The sequence below is a fragment of the Carcharhinus amblyrhynchos genome, unplaced genomic scaffold (genome assembly GCF_965287045.1).
Source record: "Carcharhinus amblyrhynchos unplaced genomic scaffold, sCarAmb.v2.hapA scaffold_38, whole genome shotgun sequence".
Classification (NCBI taxonomy): Eukaryota; Metazoa; Chordata; class Chondrichthyes; order Carcharhiniformes; family Carcharhinidae; genus Carcharhinus; species Carcharhinus amblyrhynchos.
Window position 1 is genome coordinate 8,134,378 of NW_027649779.1, and position 14,782 is coordinate 8,149,159.

The following is a 14,782-nucleotide window of genomic DNA, read 5'->3' on the forward strand; positions in this document are numbered from 1 at the left end:
GTCAGCCGATCCGTTTTCCAACAGATCTCTAAAGACAGATGAGTCAACACCGGGAACAAAATAGTGAGGCTGAAATCATTTTGTTTGCAAGAACATAAAACAGAATGGTTGTCAATAAATACTTACATATTAAACGTTCTTCAGTTGAAACACATGAGCTGTTTGGTGTTTCCATGCATTCGTGGAAGGGATGGGCTGAAAGTTATCACTGGGAAAACTGAAGGGGAATTGCTAAAAGATTTCATTTCTCCAAAGGGGGTTATTAGAAAATAGAATATTTAAAATAAATAAACACCCAAACGTCTATGATATTTCCTAGACATAGAACCATAGAATTCCTACAGTTCAGAAGAAAGGTTATCTTGGTCCACCGAGTCTGCATCCCACCCAGGTCCTCCCCTCTGCCCTATCCCCGTTAGTCCCACACATTTACCATGGCTAATCCACATACTCTAAGGGAAAATAACGGGCAATTTTGCATGGTTAATCCAACTAATATGATCTGTTGTAATATAAATGAGGGACGGGTTTTGTGCAGTAATACAGAGACAGAGCCGAATGCACGAGATATCGATACAGCACCTGTACTAACATGAATGCAGACTGGGTCCAGTTCAGTCATTACTGAGAGAGTGTATACAGTATACTACTAGACAGCGTGGTGTTTTCTCATATACACAGAGACATGACATACTCAGTTTTGACAAAGACAAGGTCTTTGTGAAGGATACAATGTGAAGGATAAACTTGCGTTTGGTGAACAAAAAATCCCAAATACAATAAAAAGCAGGTGATTCATGAATAAATGAGCATTTTAAACAGCTTGTATCAGCTTCGCTGGTGGTGTAGTGGTTAGGATTTGGCGTTGGCACTGCCGTGGCCCAGGTTCGATTCCCGGTCAGGGAATGTAGGTTTAATGCTGTACAACAATCCTGCGTTACTTCCAGGTCTGCAACTGTCAGAATCAATATTAGGGATATTTCCTTGTTTGTGTTTGAATTGGAAAAGTCGCATGTAAAGAATCAAGAAGAAAATAAGAGAACAATAGGCTAGAAAGTGCTGATGATACAAAATGTTGATAGGGGTTAAAATCTAGCTGTTAATGGAGGAAAGTTTATCGTTTCCACAGACACAAATATCTCACGGATCTGTGTCCAAATCTCTGCTTCAATAACAAGACGACTTTTAATTGAATGAAATAGGAAACTCTCCCACCCCCAGTGAAATGGAAGCAGATTTCACTCAGAAACCAGTAACTCTGAGTTTAACAATGTGGGAAGGAGAAAGACTCAGTTTGAGCGGTGACATTGCGGGAGGAATGGAGAGCTGGAGTTCACCCAGAAAAGCAGCAAAGTTTCAAATCAATGGCGCCCAATGTTGGATGGTCCATTAATGGTGATAATTTAATGTTATTCAGCAGAATTACCACAGGATGGTGTATCACAGATTGAGGCTAAAACTTTGAATGGAGTGAACTGCAATAACATTGAATGCAGCAGAAAGGGCAGCACGGTAGCACAGTGATTAGCACTGCTGCCTCACAGCGCCAGGGACTCAGGTCCTCGGGTCACCGCCTGTGCAGACTTTGCACGTTCTTCCCGTGCATCCGTGGGTTTCCTCCGGGTGTTCCGGTTTCCGATTTAAAGATGCGTGTTTTAGCTTGATTGGCCATGCCAAATTGATTCTAGTGTCAGAGGGATTAGAAGGGTAAATATGTGGGTTTACGGGGAATAGGGCGTGGGTGGGATTGATGTGGGTGCGGACTCGATGGGTCCAATGGCCTCCTTTTGGAGGAATCGAAAGAGGTAATGCAAATATACATTGTTTTTGTTGAAACAGCATGTCGACTAAATGTATTTTCACTGCCATGTAAAAACGGACCTGACATCTGCACTGAAATGTGATGAGGTTGGAAAAACTCAGGACGTTACACGGCATGTGTGCATAAGGAAACAAAGATAAACCTTCACCTCCATCACCTTTCATTAACATTGGGAATGTTTAGAAATAGAGGAAGTTTTTTAAAAAGCGAAATCCAACAAGGAGGAAATGTAACAACACCTGGCAGGGTGAAAATGGCGATGGGTATTTGGTCTGTTGCAGCTTGTGTGAACTGATGTTTGAAGACAGTGCGAGACAAAATGCGGTGCAATTAGCAGATAGCACAGAAAACCAGCAAGAGGATCCTGCCGAAAACCCGGGATTGAACCAGAGAACTTTAGATCTTCAGTCTAACGATCTCCCAACTGAGCTATTTCGACAGGCTGGTAGAGTAGAAGCTTCCGTCTCCCAAATATCTAAGAGAGCAATGATTTCTGCCTATTCGTTTATGCATCATTTTCAGGTGTTGATCTGATTTGCTTTAAACGTCATGAATATTTTTTTCTCGAACATGTTATTCCAAAACTTTAATGCAGTGGGAAACATCATTCATCATTTTGACAGGAGGAACCAGCAAAGACAATGTAATATCAATTGCTGTGGGCAGAAGATGGGCTTCTGGAGCCAGTCTCGTTGTTTCTCCAGTAAACCGGGTCTGCTTGTCCTGAGTCATCACCGTGTTTCTGGAGTGTGGTGGTTATCACAAGGTCCAGGTTAATTCTGTAAATATCTGGTTAGAACGAGGAATGATGGGAAGTGTACAGCTTTAGTTCGAAAATGCAAGTCCATCATCTTAATTCTTGATCAGTTAATACAGTCTCACAGTTTGCAATCCTGTTATTATATCATGATTTGGAGATGCCAGTGTTGGATTGAAGTGGGTACAGAAAGCATTCTCACAACACCAGGTTAAAGTAAAACAGAACAATTTGAATTACGAGCTTTTGGAGCGCTGCTCCTTCATCAGAGTGTTTAACTCGGCAGTCAGAAATTCACTGTGTGTGTGCTCTCGAAAGCGGCCACTTGCACACACTGCTTTACTCCAGCAAATTGTTCAGTTGGTAATGTTTCTGTTCGTTGTTCTTGACGAAAATGACACCGTACACATTCCTGCATTCAATCTGAGCTGTGAGACCAAAACTCAAATCCACTTTAGCAGCGGTGGGATTCGAACCCACGCTTACCGAAAAGACTGGAGCCTTAATCCAGCGCCTTAGACCGCTCGGCCACGCTACCACGTAAAAAGCTGTCATAATAATGTCATTTGAGATAATGTTACTGAAATTCATTAAAACAATGGAGTTTGAAAAGACCATCAGGAGGATTGAGCCTGCTCCTTCACTGATTCAGGTAAGTCTGAACTTAGTAACAAACAGAAATCATCTCACATCAGAAACACGATGAGCTGCGCACAGTAACATGCAGTGAAGGGCCGGCATCGTTTAAACTGTCCTTAAACTTGTCTCTCCCCAATTTCCTGCCAGAAATGACGAGAGAATCGCCTGTTGAATGTGCTCAGGATCTGAACTTAATGACACGTGGCGAAATTATGTTTTATATGTTCATCCAGGCAATGACTCACATTTATTTTCACAGTTTGGATGGGAGCAATAAATTTTCAATTTCAGATCAGTAATCCGAACAGCAGGGAAAAGTCAAACTCTAACCACCAGACCAGCAGCTTACAGCGTGTTTTAGAATTTACTTTATCCACGCTGCTTTTGTTACTTTACTTCTCACACCAGACCACTGTCATCACAAACAGCTTTCTCCCGCAACATGACACCTTCTGCTTCAGCACCATCCATGTGTTTGGCCAATGAAAGCATGCACGAACACTCCAGTGTGAGAACCACTTTCGCTTCTGACGGTTCGAAACCGGACAGAACTATTTCCAAATGCTTTTCAATGCAGAATGAGGGAAAAGTTTTATTGTTCAGTGTCTAAACCATTTTACCTTGCAACAACATCTCAATCGTTAGCATTTTGCAGTCTATCACTGACCTTCTCTTTCTGTGTTTGTTCTTGAGCCGTTTCACATGTGAAATTTCCAGCTCTGATAGAATCTTGCAAACCTCACTCAGCTGATTCTACTAGATCTGCTTTCGATCAGAGAGTAAATCAGATCATTATTAATGGTTTGCTGACATCAAATAATCTTATTTTCTTCGGCGGGAATTGAAACTACACATCAGTGAGGGAGTGCTGAACACAAAACACTGGACTACCAGGGAAACCAGTGAACAGTGTTTTTCAAACTGACTTAACATACATCCCTTTGCTTCTTATTTTCATCTTCGATCTTTTTTTCACTTCTGACACGTTCCTATTTCAATATGTCCTGTTTGGATGGAACATTATTGCCTCCTTCAGCCAATGGCAACACGGATTGAGCTGGGTCATGGAATTGATAGCGCGGTGAAATGGTCTCATAAGCTGCTGGAGTTTAGAAGTGAGGGGGGAATCTGATCGAGGCGTATACAATTCTACATGGGTTTATAAAGTAAAGCTAGACCAAAACTTTCTTCTTATGGGGCAATCCATAACAAGAGGTCACGCGTACAGTTTGACAGCCGGTAGATTTAAAACTGAGATGAGGAGGGACTACTTCTTGCACATGGTGGTGCATTGGGGGAACTCGCTGCCCCAGAGCGCGGTGGAGTCTGAATCATTGCATAATTTCAAGAAGGGAGAGATTTATTTTTGATAAAGGAAATACATTAAAGGGATGTGGAGAGCAGGTGAGGATGTGGATTTCAGATCAAGGAGATGTTAACCATGATCTAATAGAATAGTGGAGCCGGACCAAAGGGCTGAATTTACCTCCATCGGCTCCGAATTCCTATGTTCCAGTGTTTCGATTTATAAGGTTCAATTTTCCAGCCGACCAACCTGATAACTGTGATTCTGTTCAAATATATGTACAATACGGCCTCTGGTTCCCTTTCACCAACAACGCATGTGAATCGTGCAAATAACCTTGGAATCGCCTCATCTCCGGTGTAATCATTCTGTGATTCTCTGTTTCCCTCATATACTTCCTCCAGGATCCCACCAGACCGGATGTTGTTATGTTTCTTCCCTGGTAGATTTCATTTGTTTTAAATTTCCTATATTTCTTATCATTCCCAATGTTAATGAAAGCTCATCTGCATACGTCCAAATTATCGAACACATATTTTATTCAATATGAGGTAGAATTTGTGGCCTTTATGGAAAGCTTAACATCGAGCCAGCCAGGAGTCGAACCTGGAATCTTCTGATCCGTAGACAGGTGCGTTATCCATTGCGCCACTGGCCCAGATGACTACTTGTGCCGGTTGTTACATATTGTCGGATGCTTCGAAATTGGGCCGAAATTTTGTCAAAGACGAGTGCTTGTAAACAAAAGTTTCACCACTGGGATTGTCTTTATTCATTTACAATCATACCTAATTGCTATAGAACTGAGTTGCTGTGTCAACCGCTCTGTTGGAATTCAAACTGTTGGCTAAAGACCGTAAGAAGTCTCACAACACCAGGTTAATGTCCATAGTTTTATTTAGTATCACGAGCTTTCGGAGTGCTGCTTCTTTATCAGGTGACAGTAAAACAGTAAGACGACCTAACCACTCCCTCAGAGAGTCAGCAATCGAATATTACTTGAACACAATATTTTGCTTGCATATGCCATTAGGTTTTACATAAGTCTCAGTATGCATTCAGAAAAAAAAGTGTTGAAAATTCTCTGCACACTACGCAGGAAAGGAAATGCTCCTATTGTTCAATCAACACACATTTTATCAGTTTGTGCAGTGACAGAGCTGATTAGAGGCTGGGAATCCTGCAGTGAATGACTCACATGCTGAAACCCTCGAACCTGGCCAAGGAGAAGTCGGGAGTCTGAGTGAATATTCCCCACTTGCCTGATTAGTACGCCTTAGATAGCAATTTCACCAAGTGCGCCAGAGATAACACTTTCCAAACTCAATACGAGAAACATCCTCTCCAAAGCGATCAGAATCCTGACTTGGAAAAATATCGCTGTTCTTTCTCTGTCACTGGGACAAGGTGCTTGGATAACGGCAAACGCCGCCCTCCCCCCACTCCCACCAAACACTAACAGCACTATGGATGTACCTATAACAATCGAATGCACCAATTCAAGAAGGCAGCTCACCACCATCTTCTAAAGGGTAATAAGCTATGGGTAATAAATGCCGGCCTGAACCGTGACACCAACATCTCGTTAATGAATGAAAAGAAACATTTGGCCAGCTGCCTAAACGGACAATTACAGTGTCCCTTGAACAGGTGAATGTTGACAAAATAAATGTCTTCTTCCAAGTCAGCCCTTTTGAAAATGTTTTCCAAGCGGGTTTGTTGTGCTGATGGATTACCTGCAGTTTGTGCTCAGATTCACAAACCAAACCCCAAGTGAAACAATCCTGCCGCTGCACTGGAATGACGTGAGTAAACTCTGCGATTTGGGCAATGGGGAAATAACATGAAAGGGCTCAACCCTCTCAAACTTTGACCAAAATAACCCGAAGTGAGAATCATACCGCTAGAACAACCAGCCCACACTTTCGGATTCTTCACCAAAATATACTTGTTGAAAAAAAAACGCAACATTTGAAGACTGAAAACACTGGTAACTGAAAACACCAATGTTACTAACTCGACTGTTTGGAAATGGGCGTCGCTTTTCCGTCTGCAGCTCACATACTGCCCGCCATACATCACAAAGAATGCCGAGCGCCAAGCTCAATGAACGTGAATACTTTCAGCAAATCAACAGTTTAACAACTCATAATAATACTTCCGTGAAAAAAAAATACTGTCAAATCTAATGTAATATTTCTGTTTCAACATTTGTTCTTCTAATTTCATTCTCTCAATATTGTTATTGGCCGTGCGAGTGAGTCTGTAATTCTCCCGGCATTGGACCCAACACGGAATCCTCCTGCCCTCTGGTGGCCGCGACATGGAACTAGAAAGTGCAGATTTCTACCACCTGTGAGCCTTCAGAACTCAAGTGTGTGAGTGCAGAGGAGGTTTACTAGGCTGATGCCGGAGTTGAGGGGGTTGAGCTATGAGGAGAGGCTGAATAAACTAGGCTTGTACTCGTTAGAGTTTAGAAGAATGAGGGGAGATCTCATTGAGACGTATCAGATGATGAATGGGATGGATAGGATAGAGGTGGAGAGACTCTTCCCGCTCAGAAAGGATAGTAGGACTCGGAGGCACAGCCTCAAGATAAAGGGGAGGCGGTTTAGAACGGAGTTGAGGAGGAACTTCTTCACTCAAAGGGTGGTGAATCTCTGGAATTCTCTGCCCGTTGAAGTGGTGGAGGCTGCCTCGCTAAATATTTTTAAGACGCGGGTTGATGGGTTTTTGATAAGAGAGGGGATTAAGGGTTATGGGGAGAGGGCGGGAATGTGGAACTGAGCCACGACAGATCAGCCATGATCTTACTGAATGGCGGGGCAGTCTCGAAGGGCTGGTTGGCCTACTCCTGCTCCTATTTCTTATGTTCTTATATGTTCTTAAGTTCAAAGATTTCAGATCATAAGTTCTAACGCGATTTTATTTATGTTTTCTTTTTTCAACTTCTCCACTGCACTGGAGTGGAGAATCTTTTCTTACGACTCCACCTCCTCCGGGCCAAGACAACACTTATCCAAATATGGGCCGTAGAGATTCTGTCACTCAGCCGCTGTCATCAGCAGTTAAGACAGAAGATTTCCTCTCCGTGCGACTTAAGGGTGAGGCCTACTTCACCAGCCTGGATTTCAATGACCTGCACTTCATGCTCCAGTTACTCAGTTCATGCAAAAGCTCTTTTATCTATGCTGTAGCCCAAACGAAGTTCCGAAATGAACTGAAGAAGGCTCTGCTTTTCCCTTTCTCCACTTTCACCTCTAGCTTTTGGTTGAACCTGATTATATGATCCAGATACTGACTAGTAATGTGTTGTTTACAGAAGTCAAGTTTGAAACCCGACTTGCTTACACAGAGGATAACACCACAATGTCTCCCATTCTTACAAAGACAATAAATATTGCCATCTAACATCAGGACGATAGAGCCATTGACAACACCAATCTCATACAGCAACGTTCAGAATTAACATGTGGTATATGAGGAGTAACCGAAGAAAAGTTACCTACAAAACAGTATTGCACATTAAATTGCAGATGGGAACGAGGCAGATCCCATGGGATGTCCATGATTTCAGGTGGATGGTATCAGAGAGAACAGAACACAGAGAGAGGGTCCCTAAGGTGATGTTCAGTGAATTTTGGGCATTCGTATCAGGGGGAACGAATCTTAACAGGGAGAAATGCATACTAGAAACAGAAGGCAGTGGGGGATGTTTAATGGTTACAGCCAGACAGTCAATGTGTTTTCTGGACAGTGGAGTCTTTTCGTATCTCATGGAGCAATAAGAGAAAAAAGTCTATCTGTGTTTGCTTTACCCGAATGTGAAGCTGAAATATCTTTATCAGAAGGTCCCAGTCTCGGAGAATAAGTAGTTACTTGTATCCAATGGGTCCCAGCTTTCTGAAACGTCTGCGTTTTTGTTTCTCTGTGGTCAATTCCATAGATCCCAATCTAGTCATAATTGGAAAATTTGTAATCCATGATGTGCTTATCTAACATACGACTGAAGGGGGGGAAATTATCAACCAATTGACAAGGTTTTTGACATAACACATAAGACACTACAAAAAAAGAACAAAATAAATCTTGAAACAATGATGATAAGGTAATGAAGAAAATACTTTACACATATGTAGATGGAATAGGAGAATTAAATAAACAGTTATGACTATAAAACATATATGCTCATATTTTAAATGTAATTTATGTATTGAATAAATTGTTGTTCATTTCAGCCAAAAGCAAGTCACTGTAAGACGTGATGGTAAAATTGAAGAGTTGACAGCCAATGGCCTGGGAATCTTCGTAGTTGGCAAAATTAATATCTGAAAGTTTCTGGCGAGGGAATACATTTTGCAACTTTATGAATGGGGGCATTCAATGTTTACACACAGAATAGATCGTACTGGGACCCAGGATCACGTGTTTGCCCAGTTTTGCGAATGAGTCAGCGGGTATTTTCACATTGACCTCTAAATGAGAGTTCTTAGCCACACAGCAGAGGGAAGTGAGTTCAACCAAAATGGGAGTCAGCATTGGTACTAAATGGACGAATTAGATCTCATTACGGAGGGATGTAAAATGCGATTGACTGAGAAATGTGTCAGGAATTATTATTGATGTATGTTGACAGAATGTAATTGGTTTTAATCTAATATGAGGTGGGAATGATCGGTAAGAACATCTATAATTGATCTGTTATTGATTGTACAAGTTAGATTCACAGGAAAGGTCTTGCCGCTCTATTCCAGAGCCACTTAATCCCCTTGGTGATCTCCAGGCAGCTGTATATTTTGCTTTTGTTTTCAATTAATGTTACCCCCTCACACACAGATATCTGTCTCCTGAGTTTTATATTGCCTATAGTTAAAGGCAATCTCAAATTGTCAAATTACCCACAACACTAGTCATAATTTGGAAATTTGTAATCGATTATGTGTTTAAGTGAAATACACCTCAATTTCTTCGTTTCACGTCATGATTTGTATATCTGTTCTGTATGTTTCCTCTATCCAGCTTGTGGTTTGCCTGCCTGGGAAGTATTTCATCGGGCGATATAAAGAGAGATACACTCTGGTAACCCACGCTACAGCGACACTGATGGCCTTTTTCAAGAGGCAGTGCATAGAAAACTATCTTCTGCCAAACACAGTCCTGCATCGGTCTCGAATGAAGATGGCATTTTGCTTTTTAGGATTACCTGGAACTCGTCAGTGACAGACCAGTTTATGCGTGAAATCGCCGCGGTTCTCCGCATTATTCACTCAGGTCTCTGGATTTTATCATGAAAAGGCAGAGATGAAGGTGTATTTAAACGGATGGGTCACTGGGCAGAGTGGCTCTTTCGCTAAAAGGGCCTTGAGTTCAACCACATGCCACACATGACTGGGAAAAATCCCTGCCTGGGAAAGAGGGGAAAACCGTATAATAGGGAAAATGGGGCAGAGTTGTTGGGTTTTGAAGAGAAAGGAATTAATCCAAGCCAGAGTTGGTAAAAATTTCATTCAATATTTATTTTTAAAAATCAAAGAATATTTTACAGCGACATTTGTTTTAAGCAAGAAAAGTGAACATAACGATCGAGCTTCACATTGAGAACAGAACACGTGCACAGGGAATCCATCAATATTTGTACATCTGGTACATACACCAGAAAGAGGAAACAGGATCTTAATAGAAAGAGGAATTATCAGATATGAATGAGGAATGAGAAAAGTTTCTTAATTATACATGGTATTTAAACTATTAGCCACAATTACATTATAACAAAAGTGCCTCGTACATTTCACACTGAAAACTGAAATAATGTCTACCATTACCTCAGTTACAGATTCAGAATGACAATCTGAGAATTTTTTTTCTGATATAGTCACTGATAGCAGATATTGTATCTGTGTCATCCAGAGATTTTGATAATCATCTGTGGTAAGTCTACTGCGTTCAAAATTCAACTCATTGTTTGATCTGTAAAAGAAAAATACAATATTGGAGCAGATGTTTATGATGCGGGACATTAATATTGGAGTTTTTAAACAGTGAAACATTGAGAGATTTTCAAATCCATTCTGTCAGTTTGAAATGTGAGTGAGTTGAATGATCTCACCTTCACCAGAGTGACGGCAGTGCTGTAGCACATGCTCAGGAAGAACAGGACAGTGAATGTGGAAGCGGTTGTCCCGATGTTGCTGTTATTATCCTCATTGTCTTCAATCCATATGTGATCTGTGAAGTCTAGGGGATGGAGACCAGGAAATGAAATTAGATTACTTTATTGATCCAGGGAATCTTATTGTTATTTTTCTTTCCCCCGTTCTCCTTCATACACTGTTAATGTAATACCTGTATAATTTTCAACATATATCTACGATTAAGTTCAGGGCACTCAGTAGCCGATCTCCGTAATTATTTTCACAGTTGATTTTTCTTTACATTCCTTGGACAGTCCATGTCAGAAGCAATGAAGATGTTTTCTTGAATGTCAGTTCATTTTTGAACATTTCATAGCATTGAAGAATGTTATGACTGATGTGGAGGAACGTTCACTGATCAATGATTGTTTTCACAGATGTTTACTGATCTGTAAACTGTGAATGTTGCTGTTTAAGCGCCGGGATGTAATTTCCGATCTTTTCTCATTGATGGTGGAAATGCTTAGTAGATCGTGAGCTTAAATTCAGTTTCTCAACGTGTTTATCGATGCAATTTGCGTTTGTGTGCATGTGCATGAGAATCTTGTGGTCTGCATTAACCTTTGGTCCTGCGTTAATGTGTGTGCATGAGGGTTAATGAACGTGTTCATTTGCTTCTGCTTGTTGATTTGTGTTGTTGTGTTTCTGCGTCTGTGTATATTTTATTCGGCTGACATTGTGGATGCATGGCTCTTATTGTGTGAAGTCTATACATGTTTACTCATGCCACTCACAATGTGTGCATGTGCTCATGCCTATTTTAATATGTTAATTTCTGTCACACGAGGATGGTTTCCTTCCCATTCTGTGTGAGTCTGTTCCTCCATCTTTTTTTGTGTGCGCGAGTCTGTTAACATTTTACTGTCTGTATATCCGTGTTGATAGTTCTTCATAACGATGTTTGTGTTTCCGTGTGCAGCAATGTGTGCAATGGTGTTCTGTTCTATTTGAGCATAGTAATATGTTGCATGTAAAAGTTTGACTCTCTGGCCATCGATGTGCAGTCTGTTAATGTGTTTATGTGTATTTTCCATGTTTGAGTGTTAATGTGTAGAACATTACGTATCTCTGTATCTATATTCCTGTCAGTGTGAAAATCTGATAACATGTATTAATCTGAGTGTACGTAAGTGCTTGTGTATGTATGTGCATCTGCATGCAAGTGCTTCTGTCTATAATGTGAATATACATGTATCTGTTTGAGCTTGGATCTGTGCACCTATTTGCATATGTTTATGCGTGTGTTGTACTTGTGTGTTTGCATGTCTATGTGTGTGTGTGCGCATTGTGTCTGTGTGCCTGTGAGTGTGTGTGTGTGTGTGTGTTTGTACATATTTGATTATTTGTGTTCATGTTGTTTTTCTGCCTGTTTGTACAAGTGCATGTCAATGAGTGCATGTGCGTGTGTATGTGTGTGTGTGTGGGGGGGGGGGTCTGTGTGTGTGTGTGTTTGTGTAACTGTTTGTGTGTGTGTGTGTAAATGTGTGGGTGTGGGTGAGTCTGGGTGTGTAAGTGTGTGTGTGTGTGGGTGTGTGTATATGTGTGTGTATGTGTGGGTGCGTATGTGTGTGTGTGTGTGGGTGTGTCTGGGTGTGTAAGTGTGTGTGCGTGTGGTGAGAGACAGAATGAATGTATGTGTGCCTCTATACATTTGTGCATGGAAGCATTTGTGTCTGTGCGTATCTGTGTATGTGTATTTTTCTTCGCGTATGTGTTGCCCATGAGTGTATTTGCGTGAGCGTGCGTGTTTGTGTCTGTTTGTGCATATCTTGCATGTACTTATGGTGTATGAATACATATTTGTTCGCATGCATGTTTCTCTGTATTTTTGTGTATGCATTTATGTGTGTTGTGCATTTGTGTGTTTTTGTGTTTGTATTTGAATGTGCTTGTCCGTTTTTCAGTATGTGTGTGTGTGTGTGTGTGTGTGTGTGTGTGTGTGGTGGGGGGTGGGGGGGATCGGCATGCGATTGGGTGTATTTACTTGTGTCTTTCTGTATTTGTGTGCACATGTGTGAGTTTGTGTATTTGTGCGTGTATTTGTGCATTTGTGTCGATGTGTGTGTGTGTGTACGCGCGCACACACACACGTCTATGTGTGTGCTTATAATTGTGACACTCCTGCGCAGTATTGTCAGTCTGTGTACTTTTTAATTGTTGCTCCAAGTTTTACTGCAATCATTAACTGAACATGATCCAAACAATACGAATAATGGGCTGTATCGTCAGTGTTTGCTGCATGAATTTATTTTATGTCAGTGCCACGGTGACATCAGGAGCGCGAATGAAATAAATCATTTATGCATCTCAGAAACCCAGGGACAGACAAGTGAAAATCAGTGAGGATTCTATTATTTGTTTAAATTTGTATCATTGGAAATCTATGTCAAAACATGATTAACAGGAACAAGAGTATTGAATCATGTTTAAATCATGTTGCACAAGTACATATGTATTACAATGATTGAGATAATGATATTTCAGCACCTGGAGCAAGTAAACCGGGAGCTAATTTGTGCTGTTGGGTCCTTATAGTAGATAGCCGTTCACTTCCAAACGCAGAGGTAGGAGAGTGAACTCAGAGTTTCCCTTTCTCTACCGGGTGAAGTAATGTCCCTGATGGTTCTAACCACTGAGGAAGTGGAGGTACAATGGATTAAACGTTCCTCCTCTTTTCATTGGGGAAGTAGTGGTACATGGGTTAGCTACTGCTTCTGCCCTCTCTTCTTGGGTGAGTAGGAATCCGGTATGTTAGCAATTTCACCCTCCCTCTCTCTGATGGGATATTATTACTACATGTTTCTGTGTGACCCTCACTTCAGTTCCCAGTGGGCGCGGTGCAGCAGCTTAACGCTGGTATCCATGGATAAAGACATGGACAATGAGAGAAGCAGGAACACCTAGATCTAAATGTCGTGATTGTTTGTCAGAAGTGTTGAAATTGTTGGATTTTTCCTCAACGGGAGGAAAGTCGGTAAAGATATTTTGCAGAATCCTGTGATGAATGGGCTCTGTCTCGAACCCAGGGTCTATCTGAGCAGGGTGACCTGGTTCAACAAGACTTGGGCCAGAAACTGGAAACATCTGATTCAAACCAAAGATATATAATGGAAGTAAAACTGAAAAACAATCAATTAAGCAATTGGGTATTTCATTTATCGTTAGGGGAAAATATTTTATTATTTTTGTTGAAGTTTTTAATGGAAACGATTGATTCTCAATCACATGGCTTAACAATTTTCTTCAGTGCAAGGGAAATGTCCATAAAACTGAGTTTACCGCTGGATTTGTCAACTGTCCTGTTGGTGATCTTCAGGGGGATGGCTTCATGTCCCACCACACAGGAGTAAGAAGCGCCGCTGGACCATTCCTCTTTTTCAACGGATAACAGGCTGTACATGAAGAAGGAGCTATTGCCGTTCTCCGCCACCACCTCGGTGTTCCTGTAGTTCCCGGGATTCACCGGCTTGTCGTTGACGGTCCACTTGACGAAGATCTCTCGGGGGGAGAAACCTCTCACTAAGCAGCTGAGGGAGATGAAACTCTGAGCGGAGACTTCTTCTGCCGAGAGCAGGAGGACAGAGACGACCGGTTCCCGCGGATTTGGATCTGCAGAAAATGTACAATAAATATCAATAAACTGGAGAATTCTGGAGACAATGAAACCGCTGGTGAGATATCAGAAAAAATATGCTGCAATCTCGATAGTAAAATTTTCCATTTTTGATTTGCAGCTTGGAGGAGAGGTGAACACAATTGTTTTCTCAAATAACTCAGGGGGGCGGACTGGGGAGTTTCAGAATGTTTACAGCACAGAATCAGGCCATTCGGCTCAACTGATCTACTTTTTGTTTTAGTTTTCTGTGTTTTCTGTTCCAGATCAGTCTCGTCCCTCCTTATTTGATCTAAACCCAATAGCATCGCCTTCAGTTGACTTTTCATTCATCGACACATCAACTTTCCCCGTAACAATATCTATAGGCCCAGAGTCTTTAGTTAATCGAGTTTTCACTCAGGGGTGACCATTATTGCATTGAATGCTAAATATTGACCATTACTCGACACAG

The 14,782-nt window shown here is 41.4% G+C and overlaps 3 non-coding genes and 1 gene segment (V, D, J or C); all 4 read right to left on the reverse strand.

The window, feature by feature from the left end:
• The window catches only part of LOC145362453 (Ig heavy chain C region, membrane-bound form-like), a 32,462-nt gene extending 17,826 nt beyond the window's left edge, over positions 1–14,636 (reverse strand). Inside the window, 3 exon segments of the C gene segment in view lie at positions 10,631–10,758; positions 13,995–14,324; positions 14,561–14,636. Of these exon segments, the coding sequence occupies positions 10,631–10,758; positions 13,995–14,324; positions 14,561–14,636 (534 nt within the window).
• Positions 2,188–2,261, reverse strand: trnaf-gaa (transfer RNA phenylalanine (anticodon GAA)). Its single transcript has one exon. It is a non-coding gene; the product is annotated as a tRNA-Phe (tRNA).
• trnal-aag (transfer RNA leucine (anticodon AAG)) lies at positions 3,035–3,117 on the reverse strand. The gene has a single exon. It is a non-coding gene; the product is annotated as a tRNA-Leu (tRNA).
• On the reverse strand, positions 5,110–5,182 carry trnar-acg (transfer RNA arginine (anticodon ACG)). Its single transcript has one exon. It is a non-coding gene; the product is annotated as a tRNA-Arg (tRNA).
• Positions 14,637–14,782: the final 146 nt, after the last annotated feature.